The 24470-nt window shown below is 42.3% G+C and overlaps 1 protein-coding gene across 1 annotated transcript in view; it reads left to right on the plus strand.

Moving 5' to 3' along the window:
- Nucleotides 1–13698: 13698 nt before the first annotated feature.
- LOC120928309 (acidic mammalian chitinase-like) overlaps nucleotides 13699–24470 on the plus strand; it is a 44555-nt gene continuing 33783 nt past the window's right edge. Inside the window, exons 1-5 of the mRNA XM_040339409.1 lie at nucleotides 13699–13703; nucleotides 14512–14748; nucleotides 17112–17168; nucleotides 17278–17449; nucleotides 23714–23838. Coding sequence (XP_040195343.1) covers nucleotides 13699–13703; nucleotides 14512–14748; nucleotides 17112–17168; nucleotides 17278–17449; nucleotides 23714–23838 — 596 coding nt within the window. The remainder of the gene's footprint in view (nucleotides 13704–14511; nucleotides 14749–17111; nucleotides 17169–17277; nucleotides 17450–23713; nucleotides 23839–24470) is intronic.

The raw sequence follows: 24470 nt of genomic DNA on the forward strand, positions 1-24470 counted from the left end.
CCCCCATGGTCGGGTCCCATCCTCCATCCCCCTTGCCCCCTTTTTTTCCCCCTCCTTTCTTTACCTCCCTACCATCCCCTTCCCCACCTTTCCTGCCCTCCTGTCCCCCCCTTCCACCCCCTTACCCCCTCCCCCCTCCCTTTCCCCCTCCACCCACCTGACCATGGTTTTTATTTATTTATATCTTTACACATTCATATTGTTTTTTCAATCAATTGTATGTATGTCCTTTATCCAGAGATCTACGCATTATCCCCCATGTCCGCCGCGGGGGGACACTTTTTGGGCGTTCCGCCTCCGCAACTGTTTTATTTCCCATCGGGTAAGCTACCCTTACTGTTTTCTATGCAATTTTTATCATTGCTGAACTGTATTATATGACTTTATTGTATTATGTATTTTATAGATTGACTCTCCTGAAGAAGCGGTATTCCCGTGAAACTAGTAGAGATATCGTCCAATCTTTGATCTGTATGATTGTTGTGTATTTTTTTATCTGTAATAAATCCTTTTTCATGTAACTGGTTTTCATTATTCCTTATCAGTACCGAGATAGTCCACCAACAATTGGGTGGGCATGTCACTAAGTTTAGCTTCAGCAACTATTCTTTTGCCCTCACCCTTCCCTCTTCTACAATTAATTTGGATGATGGTACATTGTTATAGTTTTTAATTAATTCTTACATGAGGCTGTACTCCAATTTTGTTAATACAGTACTTACTTTCTCGGTGCAATGATATTGCACTGGAAAGCCCCTCACCTCTTCTTTGGCAGTCGGCAGTCATATTACTTAACTTGTGTAATGCATCACACAAATTTGATGCTGTATGGTCCCGATGCATAGATGTGATGTAAACCAGTGTTACTACAATGCTACTATGTTTATCTCTGTATGTTATCAAGTGATTTATTCTCACATTCCCTTATAGAAGTGAATATCTGTTCAGAGGTGTACTCTGTTTGCTACTTTTTTCACTCATCTGTGTTGTATGACAGATTGTTACTTTAGCTTGTGCTACTTTAGTGTTACTTTGTAAATAAAAAAAGTTTTCTAAAAATATCTAATTTAAAAAAAGAGGAGCACTCTTTAAACCAATAAAGAGGTTTAAGTTGTTAAAGACATTACCACTTTTTTGACCAGTGGGTACAGGTTCATGTACTTATCACATTATATTGTGGAGTATGTAGCTTCAATTTTCTTAAAACCGTTTGACTGATACAATATCCTATTTAAAGCTATTTATTTTCATATAAAGTGTATGAACAGTCAGACATGTATTTTGATTTGGTAAATACTGTACACTATACATGCAAAATGTACTGGTCCGCGGACCAGTTTCCGCAAACATGTCCGACCGTGTGTACGGCCTAGCGGACAGGTTTTCTGGCCTAGCGGACAGGTTTCCAGCGGACAAAAGTTTCTTAGCATGCTAAGAAACTTGTCCGCTGTAAACCTGTCCGTCGGACATGTCCGATGGTTAGTACGACTCATCGGACATGTCCGCTGGTTATGACCTATAACCAGCGGCCCGAAATCCCGCGCATGCGTCAAATTGATTCGACGCATGCGTGAAAGCATTGAACTTCCGTGTTAGAGAACGTTGGTGTCTTCTACGTCACCGCGTTCTCTGTCCGCGGGGATTTTGGTCTGATGGTGTGTACACACATCAGACCAAAAGCTCCCAGCAGACATGTGCGATGAAAACGGTCCGCGGACCGTTTTCATCGGACATGTCTCCTTGTGTGTACAAGGCCTGACTGATAAATACTATGGGCCATATTCTCGAAAAATATCCGCCTGCTGCACTTAGGGCACTTACACTCCGCTGTCCCAACTTACTGGAGCAGGTGTTGTATTCCCCAAACACTTGCTCCATAAGTTGGGACAGCGGAGTGTAAGTGTCCCGGCGTAGCCTGGCGGATCTCCAAGGGGGCGTCTTCTATTCAAATGAAGCGCGCCCCCAATGCGAAAGAACTGGGCATGCGCCGGGCTGCAAAAAGCCCAGTGCGCATGCTCCAGTTCTCGGCGGAAAATGTCAATGACGCCGACGTGTGCGTCATTGACGTAAAGTCGTATTCAAGAACGACTTACGTAAACGACGTACTCGACGAAAAAACACGACGGGGACCCGACGCCATCCGTAACATGGCCTACGCGAGACTTGCGGAAATTTAATCCTCCATATAGCAGGACTAAATTTCCGCTTACGCAAACGACGTTAGCGACGGTTACGCGACGCGAACTCGTTTGGGAATCGGCGTAGAAGGATCATTTGCATATGCAAATGACTCCTTCACGTAAATGCCATCTAGCGGCGGCCGGCGTCATTGCATTTAAGATCCGCCAGTGTAAGATGGCGGATCTTAAGTGTATCTATGCAAAAATTATTCTGAGAATCAGGAGCATAGATACACTGGCCAAAAAAGGGAGTTACGATGGAGTATCTGACTTACTCCATCGTAACTTCTCTGAGAATATGGCCCTCTGCTAGCAAATGACTAACATGGACCATATATTGTATGAGTTAATTCTATGACCTAATATGGCGTCAATCATGTATTTTAATGGTTCCGACACCATTTTACAATCTGAATCAAATAAAAGCTAGAATCATACCTGGCATTGTTCTATCCCCATTTGGCACATCGTTTTATGAGTAACGATATCCCTGGCATATTTAACTTCAGCCAAGGTCAACAGGCAATGCTTAGGCTTGTGCAAGAAGGGAAAATAAGCTAATCCTGAAACCAGCAAGAGGGGTCCGATTTGTCATTTAGGCTGTTTACAACTCTATATAGGGATGATAAATATATATTTGTACTTTAATTATTAGATATGTGAAATTTGGACTCTGTCATATCTGCATTACCACCTGCACTTTTCCCACGCCGATATGGGCTCCTCCCTATTATAAGTAGATGTCTTTACTCGGTCTTCAGTCAGTGCGTTGACAGACGGCAACATGCAGAAGATACTGGTGTGGGCAGGTGGGTTGAATGAACAGTTGGGATGCATGAACATTGCACAAACAGTCATGTGTCAGGCATATATTTTGGTTTGGTAAATACATGACACATGCAAAACTTATGAATGATAATCCTGTAATTTATATTACTTAATATTATATTATAATTAGAAATAAAAGCTTGAATCTAAATTAGCTAGAAGGCAATGTTTTATCCCAAACTGGTGTAAATATTTATGAGTAGCTCTACGCAAAAGTTTTTTTAGCAAAATTAGCTGCTGTTAGCTACAAAATATTGCTAATGTGGAAAGGTGTTCTTAAACCCTAAAAAAAAGTAGCCAGATGCCGAATCCCTCTCTCTTCATTAAATTGGAACTTCAGGACTCCTTTTTATTTTTTTGGGCAATTTACCTTGGTCCAGTATCCATATTCGATATCCACAGGGCAGCTAGTGATGCTGAAGATCACTGTAGTAGTCCACACTACATACAGTGATAACTGTGATCTTGGGGTGATACTTCAATGACTTGTTTGTTTTGACACTGTTGTCATTCAGAGAAGCCTTTCTATTTTTTCCATGAATACTAGATAGTATCTGATCGGATGAGATGTAGAGGAAGGGTGGATGACATCACAATTCAGATTTTGATCTGTAATATCAACAAAATTTACCAACAACTCTATAGTGTGGGGTCCTACTTTAATAATCTTTCCAAAGAGGCAGCATGCAGAGTATTTGTCAGACAGGACAACAAGGATAATATAGAAATATAATTAAATCTCAAGGCTAAAGCATCTAGGTGGTATAAAAATTAACAATAGCATGTATGGAAAAAACAAATATGTTGCAAGCTGGTATTATAATTATTAATCAGTAATAGTTATTCTATATTTCTGTACAACTATTACAATTAAATGTAGAATAAATTACAGTTTAACTTTTTACATTTTTGGTACAGTAGGGTTTGGAACCCTTTGGGGGTTTTTATTGCTGCCTGTATTTTCAATGAGGAGATTCCCCCTGACTTCACAGAAAGAAAAAGTCTCCACATAATGGAGGTGAATTCACACTATTGACAGTTGTCACTAAAGTAGGTGTCTCCCGTTTGGTGGCTAATGTAACCTTTTAGATTTTCCTTAAAGTGATATTAAAGGCTTTTTTGTTAAAATAAAAAAAAAGGTTATACTTACCTTCTCTGTGCAATAATATTGCACAGGAAGGCCCCTCACCCCTTCTTTGGCAATTGCCTGCTGGTGCTGTCCGTTCCTCCATCCTCTGGATACCTCCTTAGCAAACTGGGACCATAAACACACACAGCACCGGTAAGCCAAGCCCCCACTCCTTCCTCACAGGGGTTTGACTGACAGCAGCGGGAGCCTGTGCCTCCCACTGCTGTAGATGTCTCCTGTGAGACCAGGAAGTGAAAGAAGCAATGCTGCATCCGGGACAGTGCTGGAGCGGTGACAGGAGTCAGGTAAGTATTTAGGGACAGGGGTGCTAGAAACGTTAGTTGGGTGTTTTTACCTTAATGCAGAGAAAACATTAAGGTAAAAAAAAAAATAGACTTTAGAACCACTTGAATTTTCTGTCACAATGGCCACACAGCATTTCTTTTGCCACAAAAAGCTTTGTGATGTCACGTTCATGCACAGTTATGCAGACTGTGATGTCTTCCTTATCATTGTAATGTGTGTCAGTATATTTGTGTCATAGCAGGCATAGTGTTGGCACAAATTGTACTTAATTGTCATTGTCAATATTATGTCAAAATGTGTGATATCACAAACAGTCGTGTGCTTTTACTGTTAGGATTGTTATGTAATAGCTATTATCGATTTACAGTAGGTAATGTAATGGCAGTCATTATTATGATGTCCAAGGTCCCAAACATAGGAGCAGTAACAGAATTTGTGCCAGAAAAGGCTCAGTATGCTTCCTTTGCCAAAAAACCTTTCTCCATCTCTGATCTTAGATTTTTTTTACTTGTTGTTGTTGTTGTTGTTTTTTTTACTTGACTGCCATGCATGCACAATGCAGTGTATAATTCTAAAAGCAGTAAGGCCTTGTACACACGGGCAAACATGTCCAATGAAAACGGTCCGCCGGACCGTTTTCAGCGGACATGCCCGCCCGGAGATTTCTGTATGATGGCTGTACACACCATCATACAGAAATCCGCGCGTACACGATACGCAGTGACGAGGCCGCGCCGTCGCCGCAATGATGACGCAGCGACGTGCGCGACCCTGGAAGTTCAATGCTTCCACGCATGCGTCTAAGTCATTGGACGCATGCGAGGGATGGCGGCCGCTCGGACATGTACGGTAAGTCTGTACAGACGACCGAACATGTCCGACGGACAGGATTCCAGCGGGCATGTTTCTAAACATGTTTAGAAACATTTGTCCGCTCGAAAACGGTCTGGCGGACAGATGTACGCAAACCTGTCCGCTCGGCCGTACACATGACCGAACATGTCTGCTAAAAGACTCCTGTGGGCAGATGTTTTTTGGCATTATGAATCAACTGGGTTTTCAACTAGTTATCAATAAGCTAAACAAAGTGCGCACTTTTTGATGATTGAATTACTTTCTCTACTATTCTGTGTGTGGTATTGTTTAACTAATTGTGTTACAAAATTGATTTTTAAACCAACATTTGGGTGTAAAGAAACTCAAAATGTAAAAATATACCTAGGGGCAAAAGTATACTCACCTATCCCACTGGAGATTCCTCTGGTCTTTTCTCTGTTCAAGAGTTACAACTTCTTAACAAGTCCTCATATCCAATACTTACAAAGTTGCATAGTTACATAGTTAGGTTGAAAAAAGACGCAAGTCCATCTAGTTCAACCAATAAAAAAAATACAATCACTTTTACACAATTCTATACCCACAGTTAATCCAGAGGAAAGCAAAAAATCCCAGCAAAGCATGATCCAATTTGCTCCAGCAGGGGAAAAAATCCTTCCTGATCCCCCCAAGAGGCAATTGGATATTCCTTGGATCAACTTTACCTATACAGTAAATGTTAGTGCCCAGTTATAATATGTACAATATACAGTACATTGTATATTGAAATATACTTCCTAACCTGAGGGAGGAGGGGGAGACAGATCTCCTATCACAATTTGGATTAGCAGCAAGTATGAGAAGTGTTATCATAATGGGGTATTTTAATTATCCAGACATAGACTGGATGGAGGGAACCACGCATTCATCTAAGGCTCGCTAGTTCCTAAATGTCTTGCAGGACAATTTTATGGGTCAAATGGTAGATGCACCAACTTGAAATAGTCCTCTGTTCAGTCACCTGAAGAAGTCACGTGACGTAACACCTTAGGGATTCCGCGAGACAGACGTAGACCGGAAGTGACCGGAGGAGACATAAGACGGCGCAGAGTACGCCACATCTTGTTATTGCTGATTTTACTTTTTTCCCATGTAAGAGTCCATACGCACCACGAATAAAGCGCCTTAGTTTTACATACAGTATTTCACTATTGGAGGCTTTATTTTTCTTCTCTTCCTCCTCATCTCTGTATACTATATGGAGAGTTATATGCCAGACCATAAGGAGCATTTGATACCTGCGGGAGCACTATATGCAGGCAGTCATTATAGATGCACCATTGGAGAGGACCTTGGAGAAAAGTGGGAGAAAACCATAACATAATGCCCTTGCTATTTTTTGCTACATGCGATTCATTTCGCTAGTAAGGTGAGAGTTCTGGGAGACTGGGTGTGGATATATCTGTGTGAGCACATCGCCCCTATTGTGGACATTTCCAGGGGAGAAGCTTTGCTATCACAACCACATGGCTTGGAGAACCACCAGCTTCACAGGGGGATTCCTTCACATTTAGGACTTTCACTATTCTATTCGTTAAGTTGATTCACCTTTGAATTGAACATTTACCTACACACCATATTGGTGGAGACTTGGTATTTACATTCATCACTTGCACTTTGTGTTCATCACATCTATATTTCAGCACTGAGTGTATACTGTCAATTTATCTAGAGTTTTTGTGTTTTATGCCTATTTATTCAATATCCCTTAAGGATTTTCCTTAGTGTTAATCACGGATGTGGAATTCCCTTCCACAGGCGGTGGTCTCAGCAGGGGGCATTGATAGTTTCAAGAAACTATTAGATAAGCACCTGAACGACCACAACATACAAGCATATGCAAGGTAATAGTGACATTTAATCACACACATAGGTTGGACTTGATGGACTTGTGTCTTTTTTCAACCTCACCTACTATGCAACTATGTAACTTCACAGGTGCCTGCATCCCCCACTGAGTGCTGTGATTTCATCCACCAACCCCTGCTTCCTGTAGTGACATAGGGGCCAACAAATGGAATTTTAGTGTGTAGCCAGAGACCATGCATCTGACATATGTCAATGCATGTTGAATGTGAGGAGACTGGAAATATGCAAAAGAGTAAAATGAACTGGTGCAAAAAAAAATAAAAAAAAAGGTCCCCGAAAAAGTCTGAAAGTGTTTGAGATCCCAACTAGGGAACACCTTGGAGTACACCTGGAGAGCCCCTCCTTCTTAAAGGTACAGCAACAACCCATCCTGTGCAAGGCTGCTAAATACTGTGCGTATCTGCAACAAATAAAGGTCTTTTTAGCAGGTGGGGTTGTTATTTTCAAATTAACAATGGTGAAACATTCCATCTGTTTCACACTTTTAAACATAAAGCTCCACCTAGGAGCAGAAGAGGCTTGTTTAAAAAGTGGTTAAGTCACCATTAACAAAGTGAAAAAGGAGACTAAGGGTGCATTCACACCACGATTTTATCATCCTACTTGTTCTCACGATTCTTAGGTTTGAAATCGTACAAATCTGTATGGCAAAACGTATTCATTCACTTCCATTCATTAATGTAGGTCCCCAAGTGCATCCGATTTGATCCGCATCAGATTTGATACGATTTAAAATCGCATCAAAAATCGTGTTTGACCACGATTCTTGGTCCTGATTTGAAATCGTATTAAAATTGTGTCCGATTTTTTTTATATTGTGGTCAATCTAAATCGTAATAAATCGTACCCAATTTTTTTATTACGCATGCGCACTAGACACTGGAACGAGCTAGAAACTTCAAGAATCTTCTTTTTCCCAGAAAGCCAGACATTATTTAAAATCAGGATCCGATTTTTTAGTGAAAATTTTTGACATATGATTACATCCGATTTAACGGTCCGATTATAGGATGTAAAAATCGTGATGTGAGCCTAGCCTAAGCTGTAAAATGAAGGGCTACTTACACATCTTCTGATAGTCCTGATATTTTTGCAGTAGACCATTCTCTACTACATTATATAAAGCTAAACTCAAGGAAAATTGTATTTCTGTCCATCCAGGTCAGAGATTTACACAACTCTGACACACAGCACAGCCTTGTCTAGCAGGAGTTTCTCTGCTGCTGTTAACCTCTTGCCATCTGGCCGCCGACTATTTACGGCCACAAGGTGGCTCTAAAATGGCAGGAGGCCGTCAATATATGGCCTCTGGCCATGCGCCGCTGGGGGGGGGTTTGCCGCGTCACACAGGTGCCAATGCGTGTGCCTGACGTCCGCGATGTCCGCCAGACACCCGCGATTGGTAGTCACAGAGCTAATGATGTGGATCTCTGGCCCAGATTCACGTAGATTCGCCTATCTTTAGTCGGCCGTAGCGTATCTCAGATACACTACGCCGCCGTAACTTAGAGCGACAGGTCCCGTATTCTCAAAGAACTTGCGCTTTAAGTTACGCTGGCGTAGTGTAACTGGGCCGGCGTAAGCCCGCCTAATTCAAATGTGGAAGTGGTGGGTGTGTTTTATGGAAATTAATCGTGACCCCACGTAATTGACGCTTTTAACGAACGGCGCATTAGCCGTCTGTGGACGTATCCCAGTGCGCATGCTCCAAATTACGCCGCAACTACTCAATGCTTTTGACGTGAACGTAACTTATGCACAGCCCCATTCACGGACGACTTACGCAAAAGACGTAAAACGTGAAAAATTTGATGCTGTTCCGACGTCCATACCTAACATTGGTACGCCGCATCTACGCCTCATAGGGCAGGGGTAACTTTACGCCCAAAAAAGCCTTACGTAAATGACGTTAAAAAATGCGCCGGGTGCACGTACGTTTGAGAATCGGCGTATCTAGCTCATTACCATATTCAACGCGTAAATCGACGGAAGCGCCACCTAGCGGCCAGCGTAAATATGCAACTTAGATACGACGGCGTAAGAGACTTACGCCGGTCGGATCTAAGACAAATCTATGCGTAACTGATCCTAAGAATCAGGCGCATAGATACGACGCCTCACACTGAGGCCCCGTACAGACGAGCGGACAGTCCGATGAAAACGGTCCGCCGGACCGTTTTCATGGGACATGTCCGCTGGGAGATTTCGGTCTGATGGCTGTACACACCATCAAACCGAAATCCGCGCGGACAGAGAACGCAGTGACGTAGACGACACCGACGTTCTCTATCGCGCGAGTTCAATGCTTCCACGCATGCGTCGAATCAATTCGACGCATGCGCGGGATTTCCGTCCGCTGGTTAGACGTACTAACCAGCGGACATGTACGACGGACAGCTCTCCAGCAGACAAGTTTCTTAGCATGCTAAGAAACTTTTGTCCGCCGGATATCTGTCCGCTAGCCTGTACACACGATCGGATCTGTCCGCTGACCAGTTTCAGCGGACAGATCTGGTCGTGTGTACGAGGCCTCAGAGTTACGACGGCGTATCTGAAGATACGCCGGCATATCTGGAGATACGCCGGCGTAACTCCTTTGAGAATCTGGGCCTCTGTGTTTAAACACAGAGATCCACGTCCTGTTAGGGAGAGGAGACCAATGGTGTGTCCCTTGTACATAGGGACAACCATTGGTCACCTCCCCCAGTCAGTCCCCTCCCCCCCACAGTAAGAATCACCTAACAGGGAACATATTTAACCCCTTGATTGCCCCTAGTGTTAACCCCTTCCCTGCCAGTCACATTTATACAGTAATCAGTGCATTTTTTTTGCATTGTTCGCTCAGTTGTAAACAAGTATATCTCCCTGCTGGTGAGGACTTACTGTGCGACATCATTACCAAACACCTCTCCTTCAACCCAGACTATTTTGACACCTCGCTTAATCCGAGTCTTTACTAAAAGAAACAGACCATCGAAATTATGTGTCTATACCCATAACCGTATTTCCCGAGACCTCTCTCTTCAGGCCAGACATATTTACATGCGCATATTGCCAACCTCACTTAACCCAACACCAGTAAATCACGGATGTTTTTATTTTAGAAATGAATCCAGTGACACCATACACATATATACATATCCACCCTAAGACACGCCATTTTTTGCGTCACCGGCCCAGGAACCCCTGAAGAGAAGATACTGTCCACCCGCCTCCTACAGACATACACCCGAAACAGCCACATTCAAATCAACATAAAACATAAAACGTCAAACATAAAACATAAATCGTCAAACATAAAACATAAAACGTCAACCCGGCAGAAAGGAGACGATGGGTTCTCTTTAGAAAAGACTTTGTTCAAGAACTTTCCCATCTTTGGTCTGGCCAGGAACAAAAAAAACGTGAATGAAGGGAGAGAGCCTGTTATACTGCAGATTCGAACGGGGTCTCTCCATTCAAGCTTCCGTTGCGACTGGTCAGATAAAAAACAAAGCCACGTTGGTTGCGCCAATTGATAATGATTGATTTCCTGATACAATCTGCTGTTTGACCCAAATCCTGGGAGCATGCAAAAACCAGACAGACTTTTCACATCCTCACCTTTCAGCGTTCAGCCAGCAAAGTTGCCCAACCCTTTATTTCCTATAGCTTTATAAACATCATGACATCATTCACATGAACACACTGATTGGTTAATTCTATACAGTACAGTCCCATTTAACACGCCTCCTGTGACGTCTGTACTTGGCATGGAGCCCTCATAGGTCAGTTCATATAGGGATGGTTTCTTCTTGGAAGTCCATTTTTGGGCATGCTGCACACATCCTTCTTCTTGCCATGTGGCATAAAAGTTCCTTCAGTAAGGCAAGTAGGAAGAAACAGAAGGAGGGGGAGGAGGGGTGATTTCCTCTTGCAATTGAGTCCATATTTGTTTTTCTCCACTGAGGGGGCTTTGGAATGAGGAGTTTAGGAGTGCAGTAGAAGGGAGGGGTTGGAGGATAAGGAGCGAGGGGGGGGTTTGAACACATCTGAATAACTCTCCGTTGTCTCTTTTTCAATGCTGAATTGTACTGTGTCTTTAAAACATTATCTGTTTCTTCATTTAAGGATAATAACAATATTGCAATATATAATTTCACACATGCATATGTATTATATCTTATATAGATCAAGCAATTAAAAGGAAATAAAAACAATATAGGAATATAAAAGAATATAAGAAGAGAAAACACTTCAGTGGTTCTAATAAAAGGACTAGCTCAACACAAATAACATAGAATAAAATATTAATTTTATTTCACTTCCACCACAATACGTCTCTGGTTAGCACTGCATCCCAACTGCTTCCCAACTGCATCCCAACTGCATCCCAACTGCTTGACTTTTTGTGCTGCTTTCCACTTACTCAGTCTGAGTTCTGCTGTTACAGATGCTTACACTGCTTGCATTTAATGCTGTGCAAAACATCTTTAAAATATAGTAGAGCATGTTTAGCTGTGTATGATAGAGAAGTGTGATTATTGGATGATGTTGTTCATGACTGAGATTTTTGATTGTTCTTTTTTTATTTTTAAAAGGTTTGCTGGCTCTTCTGCAGCTTGGTAAGAAACAAACTAGCTGTACACAATCATAATGATTGCACACAAAAACTATTTGCCATTGTTCACCTGTATTCAATGCATATTTCTTACATGTAACCTGCAATCATTCTGGCAATCAAATCAGTTCATTTTTAATTTAGTATCAGATGTTCTCACTTTATCCCAAGTCTCTTTTACATTTTTTCACTTGCTTGTATGTGCAAGAATTGAAAGCTTCTGTCAGGCCAAATTTAACAAAAAATGTAGTACATCTTTGGAACACTCACATTTTACCATGTTTAACCTTTAGGCATAATGCAAGTACAAGATGATAACTGTTGATGTGCCAGAAATATAGTATGCTCCTACCTTCCTCTTTGAGATGACAGCACAACAACATTGAAGCATGTGGTGTCAGCCATGCCTAGCAATATCTTTCCTCATCCCCTCCCCCCTCATCTCCCTTACCCCTTCTTGTGTACAGGCAGATAGCTCACACGATTTATGGCAAATCAACAGGTATTTATTTGCACTGATGCAACAGATAAAACAAAATACTTTTGATGGTATGTAAAAATATCATGTGGAGCAAAAAAGTTTTTCTTAAGGTTTACATACACTTTAACAAATATGTCAACAATAATTATTATTATTATAATACAAGATTTATATATCATCATGTATTTATGTATTTTCAATAGACATGTGTGCTTTGTTACGATCTGTTTTTTTCGGACGAAAATACGATTTTCGGAGATTCATATGTATCCAAATTTCCGAATGGACATAATTAAAGTCAATGAATCAAAATAAAGAAATGATTATAGCAAAATTAATGAATGCATATATTTTATTCGGATTCATTGTGAATAGTTGATTGTTAAGGAGCGAAGAGGTGCAGCATCCTTAACAACCATAACTCATCTGCCATCAGTGGGGCCCCCCTCAATCCATAACTGACCCTTTGGGTCTGGTATGAATTTTGAGGGAAACCCGATGCCAAAATGAAAAAAAAATGGAGTGGGGTTCCCCCTAAAAACCATACTAGACCTTTATCCAATCATGCAGGATGGCAGGCCAAGAAATGGGGGGGGGGGGGTGAGTGCCCTCCTCCTGAACCATAACAGGCCACATGCCCTCAACGTGGGGGGTGCTTTGGGGCAAGGGCTCCCCCAAAGCCCTCTGTGCCCATGTTGATGAGGACAAGGGCCTCTTCCTCACAACTCTGGCCCGTTGGTTGTGGGGGTGACTTATTGGACTGTGGAAGCCCTCTTTAATAAAGGGGCCCCCAGACCACACCCCCCATGTGAATGAGTTTGCCTACTTATTCACCCCAAAAATTTCAAAAGTAAAGTTTTTTTTAAAGTCCTTTATTAAAAAAATGCATGACATGATCCCCAGTGTAAATCCAGCGTCAATCACGATGAATGCTGACCCACACAAAAAAAAAAAACACCACCACATGCCAAACTCGACCAGTCCTGTCAAGGGACACTCACCAAATGACAGCCACTTGCCGTTAAGTAAGCATGGGGAGTGAGACGACCCAATGACATCATGCCTCCCAATATATCATGGATGGAGGTCTCTGAGTGACATCACAGGGGCATGGTCCCCTGGTGTTAGTGTTTTTATTTACTTTTGACATTTTTGTTTATTGAATGAGTAGGGGTACTATGTACCCCATAATTATTCACATGGGGGGGGCGGGTTCTGGGGGCCCCTTTGTTAAAGAGGGCTTCCATATTGCAATAAGTCACCCCCCATAACCACCAGACCAGGGTTGCAGGGTTGTGGGGAAGGAGTATTTGTCCTCATCAACATGGGTGTGAGCCCCCCTCTCTCAAAACATGAGGGCACGTGGTCTGGTATGGTTCAGTGCGGGGGAGGGGGGATGGGTGCTCTGATTCTCAAGCACCTTCATAAAATGGGGTAAGAATAGGTATAGATCTAAACCCAATCACTAAAATCTCTAAAATACTTTTTAAATTGTTAAAGAAGAATTCCATGTATGGCATTTTTACATGGTTACATTGGTCCATCTTTGACCAATTTAAAGTGGTTGTAAAGGCAGAAGGTTTTTTATCTTAATGCAGTGCCCCCATAGCAAGCTGCTTGCTGTGGGGGCACTTAACAGGAGGGAGGGGCCAAGCGCCTCGAAGAGAGCCCAGAGAAGAGAATGATCTGGGCTGCTCTGTGCAAAACCACTGCACAGAGCAGGTAAGTATGACATGTTTGTTATCTTTAAACAGAAAAAAGGAGACTTAAGTATCACTTTAACTATGTACATACCATACATGTAGGATCCTTCTAGAGGTTGGAAATTCCCTGTAGTAGGCACCACTACTATTGTGATCTCCACTACCTTCTTGGTCCCATGCTGCGTTGCTGCCTGATTCGTTATGTACAAAGAAGGTTGGCTGCTCAGCTTATGTATCATTTAAAGAATGCTTTACATTTTCTGATTGGACGAAGAGGGGAGCATGAAATCTGCCTCTCCACCTCGTTCAATGAAGGAGCACTGAGAAAATTTGAAAAGAGCCTGTGCCAAGAAATCAACCTCCTGTGTGCAGTAAGTAGCAGGGGAGCTGCTTGACATTGGACCCATAAGCTAGTGGAGATCACTGGAGTAGCGGTGCCTAGTATTGTGGTTTCCAGCTTCCAGGGGAATCCCACAGGTATGATACTGTATATGAGTTGGTCTAAGCTATCAATATCTTTGGTAAACAAACATTTTGAGCATCATTTTTATTTTTCTAATGTTCTTTATCCCAGGCTCTGCCTATAAGGTTGTCTGCTACTTTACCAACTGGTCCCAGTACCGTCCGTCTCCCACTGCTTATTTTCCAAACAATGTGGACCCATTTCTCTGCACACACATCGTATATGCATTTGCCTCCATGGAAAATCACAAAATCGTTCCGTATGAATTCAACGATGAGGAGCTATACCAGCAAATCATTGCACTTAAAAATCAGTAAGTACCATTCAAACATAGCTCAAAAATCCTAAAAGGGACTTTCTTTCTTGTTAAATAGAAAACACCTATTTTCCTCTTTGTCCAAATGCTAGGTATTCCTTTCCTTATATATTTTCTCATTAACAATGACAGATACTTTAGCCTGCAGTCTTTTACATCTTTAGAGCTGAAATGTATCTTTCATCTAATATATTTATAGAAGTCATATAAGTGACTGAAGCAGATGAAATACTAGATTTCACCTGCAGTTAAACAGTGAACCCTGAATTGCAAAGGTTATTGTCATGTTGGGGTAACAGAAAGGTTCATGCTTAAGAATCAGACAGTTTTGCACTTTATAACACTTTAAGAGCATATTTACATTGCAATCATGTGAAAGGAAAGTTAAAATCATAATTTTTGCTTGCACGCAATTGGAAGATTGAAGTTAGCAAAGCATCATGTCATTCACTAAGCCTATACTCCTTTATTTAATCAAATCTATTATTGTGACAGAACCCACTGTCACTGTGTGTTTTGGAAGGGACTGTGGGCGGGCCTTACCCACAGATTATGGCCCTGAAGAGACTGGAGACCTGGGGACAAGCTGACATTGAGATAATGTAATGTAATGCTACATCCCTTCTCCCCCATCCCCCCCACTTGTTGCTGTGTCTAATTGTGTTGGTAAATGGTTCATAGACAATGGTCTGGACTGGAGACATCTCTCTGCAGGGGATGTGTATTAAGGGGCTGCCTGCTTACCATAAACTCTTTGGGCCATATTCTGAGTAAGGATACGATGGAGCATCTCAGGATACGCCATCGTATCTCTCTTTTTTGGCCCCTTGTTTCTATGCGACCGATTCTTAGAATAATTTTCGCATAGATACACTTAAGATCCGCCATGTGTAAGTCACTTACACTGTCGGATCTTAAATGTAATTACTCCGCCCGCCGCTAGATGGCGTTTACGTTCAGGTCTCATTTGTTTATGCAAATGAGCCTGATATGCCGATTCCCGAACGAATTCGCGTCGCGTAACCGCCGCTAACGTCGTTTGCGTAAGCGTAAACTTACCCCTGCTATATGAGGGGTACGTTTACACAAGTCCCCCGTAGGCCATGTTAAGTATGGCGTCGGGTCCGCGTCGTGTTTTTCCGTCGGCTACGTCGTTTCCCTAAGTCGTTCTTGAATACGACTTTACGTCAATGACGCACACGTCAGCGTCATTGACGTTTTACGCCGAGAACTGGAGCATGCGCACTGGGCTATTTTAAGCCCGGCGCATGCACAGTTCGTTAGAATCGGGGGCGCGCTTAATTTAAATAGAAGCCGCCCCCTTGGAGATACGCGTGGCTACGCCGAGCCATTTACACTCCGCCGCCCCAAACTATGGAGCAAGTGTTTGGGGAATACAGCACTTGCTCCTGTAGGTTGGGGCGGCGGAGTGTAAATGGCTTACGCGCCGCCCGCGGGAAATCAAGGAGAATATGGCCCTTTATTTGTTTCTGTAGTCTTGGTTGTTCCTTGTCCCCTACCCCCTCCCCTCTATGATAAAGCTAAGGGGAGTGTCCCTAACTGTGTGTAAAAGTGTATGTCTTTTATTTAATAAACAGTTTATGCTCTGCATGTTTAACCCTCAACACCTGTCTGGATTGTCTCGTGATTGAGGGGTTAAGGGCTGGTTATGGCGAATCTGCAGGCTGCGGGTGCGTTTGGAGGACAGGAAACAAAGGTCTGGCGGATGTGCCCTCCTGGGGTATGCGAGATCCGTCACAATTATGTAAATGTTTTGCAATGCCTGCTTTGCAGTATAGAATTTTGCCCTTCAAAAACCATCACTGGCTGTGGACACAAGCTTTTCAAGTCATGTATATGCCTGCTGAACAAAGCAGCCTATCGCATTATGAATAAATGGTGGCTTTATGAGCTGGGGGAGAAAATAAGGCTGAGTTCACACCTATGCGGATTGGAAGCAGGTTTCACTGCATCCAATTCGCATTGTAGGAGATTGTGACCGTCTCTCTATGGAGTCGGTTCACATAACCGCTGTGGCTCCGGTGCGAATTTGCACAGGGGTGCTGTGCGTCTTTTGGTCCGTTTCATGTCCGAATTTAGCCCAAAAATTTGGGCTGAAACAGTGAACCAGGACGTGTTCATTTAAGGGAAATCTCATTGGCAACAGGTTGGTGAAGGTGAAGCCTACATATATGACTTTATTTTTCATAGTACAGAATTGTATATCAAAGCAAACAGATGCATATATTGTAAAGAAACAAAAAGTTGAGTTGCAAAAGTAAAATTTGAAAAAAATATATTTTATATTGTCTAAGCTTTTTCACTGACCCTACTCACATTATTTGCTCTGCATAATACAGGAATCCTGATCTCCTGATTTTATTGGCCATTGGAGGATGGAATTTTGGCGTACAGAAGTAAGATGCGCAGTAATATGAAAACTTAACTCTAGTGACTGTCAGTGTTCAGAGCGAAGAAATCCTAAAAGGTGGATAAAATATATGCTTGTTTAACATATATTTTCAGGTTTACTGCAATGGCTTCTTCTGCCACAAATCGACAGATATTCATTCAATCAGTTATTGATCATCTTAGAAAGTTTGGTTTTGATGGTTTGGATCTAGATTGGGAATATCCAGGCTCTGAAGAAAGAGGTAGTCCCCCAGAAGACAAACAGCGCTTCACAGTTTTGATTCAGGTATGCAACTAAATTACATTATTGGCAAGCAGGTTTATTCCTTCTGTTAAAAAGATATGAATACTTTGCGCCAATTAGCTAAGTAAATTAGTGAATATATAAGTGATGGCTGCTGCCCCTTAACTAGATAGAAAAACCGCTAGGACAATATAGAAAAAACATAATAATAATAATAATAATAATAATAATAAAGTGTAATAGTGTTAAATAACATTAACAACTAAATTCATGACTCAATGTACATAATTGGCGCAGCTTTTATCTTTTTATATTTTCATAATTGGTTATTCCTTCTGTTTCCCAATTTTTTTTTTTTTTACGTTTTTTCACACTCCTGCTAAAATGAGAGTCACAAACCACTTGCGCCGATGTATCTCGAGATACGCCGCGTAAGTGCAAACTAAGATACGCCAGAAAATAGGCTTCATCCGACCGACGTAACTTGCCTACGCCGGCGTAGAGTGGGCGCATATTTACGCTGGACGTATTTGGCGCTCCCATAGATTTTCTATTCACATATGCAAATGAGGGAGATACGCCGATTCACAAACGTACGTCCGTCTGATGCAGTGCGCGTAAAGTCCTACGTCCGGCGTAAAGTTATGACCCATAAAGGAGGTGTAACTCAGCAGCATCCATGCAAAGGGCTGCACCAGGGAACTCAAGCCGACCTATTTTACATAGTTTACGTAGGACGTGAATATGACTAGGCGTAGGTTACGTTCATGCCATAGGCAGTGATCCGACGTATCTTAGGCAGTTGTTCCGACGTGATTGTGAGCATGCGCACTGAGATGCGCCCACGGGACGGCGCATGCGCAGTTGGCGATACGTATCTGTCTGGCGCTCGGCCCATCATTTGCATGGGGTCACGCCTCATTAGCATGGCTCACGCCCACTTCCACTTACGCCGACTTACGCCTTGGAAACCCAGCGCAGATTTGGAAGCACTGACTTTGTGAATTCAGTGCTTGCCTCTCTGCGCTGCGTCGGCGTAGCGTAAAGGAGATACGCTACGGAGGCATAAATATGCGCCAGTGTCTGTGAATCCGGGCCAATGTGTTTACATCAATGATTGAAGGGTGCTACAGATTGATGTACTGCTAACAGCATTAGGATACGGTTTTATTTATTGGCCTGTAGCACAGAGGAATACAAGCCTCAAAACAGGTTGCAACAATTATGCTGTTCCAATTTTAACTTTAGCCATTTACACAGAGAGTAATAAAAACCTGACAGTTCAATTCTTATACAAACTAGAAAAATAACATTTTTTTTGTTTATTTTTTATCCTGATTGGAAACATTTCCAATCACTTTCTGTCAAGACACTACAAACCTATCATGGTTCTAATGTTTTGAAAACTTTTTAAAGCTTCAGGTAGGAAAAGGTCTAGTGATAGGGATAATCTACACGCAGGGTCGTCTTTAATGTTGATTGGACCCTGGGCAAAAAAATTCTTGGGGGGGCCCCCCATGCAATTTCGATCTCCACCTGCTCTGAGACATACAATACATATCAGCTAGACTTAAAATCAGTTTACTGTATCAGATCAGGCAGTGATTGCGATTGGTTGCCAGAGGTTACAGCATATCATTACCACTTACTGACTGGTTGCTAGAGGTTACAGCACACATTATGGCTCACTGATTAGTTGCTAGAGGTTACAGCACATGATTTCTTCTTGTTGATTGGTTGCTAGAGATTACTGTACAGTAATACTGCTCACTGATTGGTTGCTGGAGGTTACAGCACATCATCTCTTCACTGCAGAGGGACATGATATACATATGAATGCCTCCTTTATTTACATATGACTGCTGCTTGCCTCAGCTATTTACATATGAATGCTCTTCCGTTATTTACATATGAATGCCGTTTATTTACATGTAAACACAGGGGGCCAGATCCACAAAGAACTTACGATGGCGCATCTATTGATACGCCGCGTAAGTTCTACAATGCGCCAACGTATCTTTGTTTTGTATCCACAAAACAAGATACGCCTGAATGTGGGCTAGATCCAACTGACGTACGTCTTAGTACGCCGTCGGATCTTAGGTGCATATTTACGCTGGCCAATAGGTGGCGCTTCCATTGATTTCCGCGTAGAGTATGCAGATTAGCTAGATACGCCGATTCTCAAACGTACGTCCGCCCGGCGCATTTTTTTACGTCGTTTACGTAAGGCTTTTTTCGGTGTAACGTTACCCCTGCTCTATGAGGCGTAGCCAATGTTAAGTATGGACGTCAGGACAGCGTAAAATTTTCCGTTGTTTACGTCGTTTGCGTAAAACGTTCGCGAATAGGGCTTTGCGTAAGTTACTTTCACGTCGACAGCATTGACTATTTGCGACGTGATTTGGCACATGCGCACTGGGATATACGTCCACGGATGGTGCATGCGCCGTTCGTAAAAAGCGTCAATTACGTGGGGTCATACTAGATTAACATACAACACGCCCACTCCAAGCCTACTTTGAATTAGGCGGGCTTACGCCTAAAAAATTTACGTTTCGCCGGCGCAACGTTGGAAGAAAATGCTCTGAGGATACGGTGCTTGCTTCTCTGAGTATGGACGATGCGCTACGTCGGCCTATATATGCGCCGATGTACGTGGATCTGGCCCAGGGTCTGCAGGTGAGTCATCTGTACACAACAATAGGGCAGAGCTGGGCAGCATTAGTAGCATCACTTCACACTGAGATATCAGGACACAACAAAGGACTAAAACTTCAAGGGACAAGTGAATTTAACCACTTCCAGACCGAAGGTGTTTTTCAGATTCCGCATTTACAAGACTAAAACAGTTTTTTTTTATAGAAAACTAGGCCACGCGAGGACCAGCTTACACCTAAAGAGCCCTATTAGGTTCCCAAAGGGGGACTTGAAACCGTCACTACTAATTTTATTAAGTCCTGCCGCTTTCCCATGAGAAAAGGGGGAATTGAAACCTTCTCCCCCTTTTCTATCATTATTCCATCAAGTTAAACCATGGAATTAAAGTGGTGGTGTGGTGGGTTAAAGGGGAAGGGGTGGTATTTTATAACTCAACTAGCTGAATACCCGGCGTTGCCCGGTCTTCCTATCTTAACCTTTTGGGTAGGAAAATGAAGAGACCACAGTCCCATATACTTGCATGGGACTTGAAACAAAAACCCATCTTTTATATAAGGGTGTAGGTAAGGGTTAATTTAACTGTCATATATTTTTATTTGGCATATAAGTAATATGTGTACCAGGAATTTTTGAAATATCTCCAGGCGTACAGAAGTTATGTGGGAACATACATTTCCCATTGATTTGCATGGGACTTTAAACAAAAACCCCGACCCTCACAAATGGGGGTAGTTAAGGGATAAATTAACTATCCTATAGTTTAAGTGGACATATAAGTAACATGTGACCAAGTGTTATCGAAATATCTACAGTCGTTATGAAGTAACATGTATTTCCCATAGAGTTGAATGGGACTTTAAAGAAAAACCCCGACCATGGCAAATGGGGGTGGGTAAGGGTTAAACCACCTATCCTATGTTTGTTGCTGACATATAAGTAACATGTGTGCCAAGTTTCATGTTAATATCTTTAGCCGTTTGGACGTGATGCTGGAACATACATACATACACACACACGTTGAGTTTTATATATATAGATTACTTAAAACCCCCAAAAATTATATATATTTTTTTCTAACACCCTAGAGAATAAAATGGCGGTCATTGCAATTATTTTTGTCACACCGTATTTGCGCAGCAGTCTTACAAGCGCACTTTTTTTGGAAAAAATTCACTTTTTTGAATTAAAAAATAAGACAACAATAAATTTGGCCAATTTTTTTTATATATTGTGAAAGATAATGTTACGCCGAGTAAAATGATACCCAACATGTCACGCTTAAAAATTGCGCCCGCTCGTGGCATGGCGTCAAACTTTTACCCATAAAAATCTCGATAGGCGACGTTTAAAAAATTCTATAGGTTGCATTTTTTGAGCTACAGAGTAGTTCTAGGGCTATAATTATTGCTCTCGCTCTAACGATCGCGGCGATACCTCACTTGTGTGGTTTGAACACCGTTTTCATATGCAGGCGCTACTCGCGTATGCGTTCGCTTCTGCATGCGAGTTCGTCGGGACGGGGCGCTTTAAAATAATTTTTTTTTGTTTTCTTATTTATTATTATTGATTTTATATTTTTTTACACTGAAATAATAAAAAAAAATGTATCACTTTTATTCCTATTACAAGGAATGTAAACATCCCTTGTAATAGAAAAAAGCATGACAGGTCCTCTTAAATATGAGATCTGGGGTCAAAAAGACCTCAGATCTCATATTTGGGCTTAAATGCAATTAAAAAAAAAAAAAATTGTCATTTAAAAAAATGACAACAAAAAAATTGTCTCTTTAAGAGGCTGGGCGGGACTGACGTTTTGACGTCACTTCCGCCCCCAGCAAAGCTATGAGGACGGGTGGGGGCCATCTTGCCCTCAGTCGAGTCCTCACACACCAGCCGGCAGCATCCGATCTCCTCCGCCGCTACCGACGGCTCCGGTAAGCGGCGGAGGGCGCGGAAGAGCGGCGGGAGGGGGGGCCCCTCTCCCGCCACCGATAACGGAGATCTCGCGGCGAATCCGCCGTGGAGACCGCCGTTATCTTTTACACGGCCGCCCACTGTAAAGATGGATACCTCAGTTGTGGCAGCAGCTGCTGCCGTTACCGAGATATCCATCTTTAAAAACAGGACTAACATATACAGTGGGTGGTCGGGAAGTGGTTAAACTGGGATAGTTGGCAAGTATGAGGCAGCTGCTTTGGGCCCCACAACAATGACAGGGCCCAGGGCAGCTACCCCTTTTGCCCTGCCTTAAAGATGGCCCTGTCTACACGTTATTAACAGCTACAGGAGCTATAGGATTTTTAATATAAAATTATCCCCACACCAAACAGTACCAACACAGGATTTCTAGCTACTGTTGCAAACAGGTCAATATTCAATAACAACTTAGCAGGAATCCTGTTTTTTTTCTGTGAATTTTATGTATGTATACTTCTATAGACATTTGAACAATTAAATGTATTTGTTTATATATTACTTGTATTATTCCTTTTGATTTAGATAATGGCACACAGTGTATAGCCTGATGCCCAACATTGATCCCTAGGATGTTATTAACATTTATTTATTTTGTTTGACCCACCAAACCATGCAACATCTCAACTGTTTTCTTAACACTATCTGTACGCTGCAGTTGCTGTTACAAGAGAGTGAAAGGCAGGGTAAGATAGCTGGAGAAGAGTGCTACAGGGGAACTTATGTAAGGCCGAGGACAGCTCCAGGGGTGGTAGGCTGACACAAACACATACCTAAGAACATGAAAAAGAATGAACCATTTAGAAAAGTAAAGGCTGGTATGACCGAAAAAGACTTCTAACACAGGGGTCTCAAAACTTTGCAGTACGTGAGCCATATATCCTTACATCAAATTCCCCATCAGAGCCTCCCTTACATCAGAGTCCCCCCTTACATCAGGGTCCTTATCAAAGTCCCTTTTACATTTGGGCCCAATCAGAGTCCCTCTTACATCAGAGTCCAAATCAAAGTCCGCCGGCCTTACATCAGGGTTGCCCTTAAATCAGGGGGCTGGATAAAATCTTGTAGAGAGCTGCATGTGGCCCACTGGGCGCAGTTGGGGGACCCTTGCTCTAACACAATGTTGCCAGTGTGCTTATTGTGGGGTAATTTTAATGGTAAAGGCACAGAGGCAGTGGGAAGATGGTGGACATGGGCAAATATCTGGAAATGTCACTTGATTCAGAGGAGCAAGAGGCAGGCAGTGGCCTGGTAAAGAGGAATGACTAATTCTTAACATAATTCTCAGGCTAAGTAAGTTAGACCTTCTTCACACCAGTGTGATTTTTCATGCGATTTGACAGTTCCAAATCACCTGCAATGGAATTGTTCATATCGCCACGACTCATGACGCAGCTATTATGAAAAAGGCTCCTGGACTACTTTTTTTTTATACTTCATTGCAAATTGCATCGAATTCTGTTAAACAAAGTTGCAAGCCACGATTAAATCAGCAATGCAAATCACATTGATCTGCAGCTTTGAAATTACGCTAAAGCAGCGCCATTTCAAAGCCACACCAGTGTGAACCAGGGCTTAAGATACCGTTTGCTCCACAAAATGTCATATCCAACTATTTGTGTTTTCAGTTAAATACTCAAAAATATTTTTAATGTTTTTCACTTGTTTAAGGAACTGCTTGCTGCATTTGAAAAAGAAGGAGAAGAGACCAAACGTCCACGTCTTCTGATATCAGCTGCTGTTTCTGCTGGAAAGGGGACCATTGATAATGCTTATGAAATTTCTAAAATTGGCCAGTAAGTGGAAATAAAGCCCTATCAATGAGAAGTAAAACTTACAGTCCTTTGCTGATAGGTATTTACTGTATGTATTGTATCTAGCCTATTTAGCCAACATATGGTAACAGAAAGATGAAGAAACTCTTCTTGCAAGAGACCAGAGTACAAAATGCCTTTTAAGATACACTTAGGCCGCGTACACACGGTCGGTCAAAACCGATGAAAACGGACTGAAGGACCTTTTCATCTGTCCAAACCGATCGTGTGTGGGCCCCATCGGTCAGTTATCCTTCGGTAAAAAAATTTACAACTTGCTTTAAAATTTAACTGATGGACTGATAACCGATAGGTCAAAACCGATGGTTAGTATGCAAAAGCATCGGTTAAAAACCTGCGCATGCTCAGAATCAAGTCGATGCATGCTTGGAAGCATTGAACTTTGTTTTTCTCTGCACGTCGTTGTGTTTTACGTCACCGCGTTCTGACACGATCGTTTTTTTAACTGATGGTGTGTAGGCACATCAGACCATCAGTCAGCTTCATCGGTTAACCGATGAGAACGGTCCTTCGGACCGTTCTCATCGGATGGACTGTTCGCGTGTACGCGGCCTTAAACTTCTCACATAAGCATATGTTACGCATCCTGGGGC

The sequence above is a fragment of the Rana temporaria genome, chromosome 2 (genome assembly GCF_905171775.1).
Source record: "Rana temporaria chromosome 2, aRanTem1.1, whole genome shotgun sequence".
In the NCBI taxonomy this organism is placed as follows: domain Eukaryota; kingdom Metazoa; phylum Chordata; class Amphibia; order Anura; family Ranidae; genus Rana; species Rana temporaria.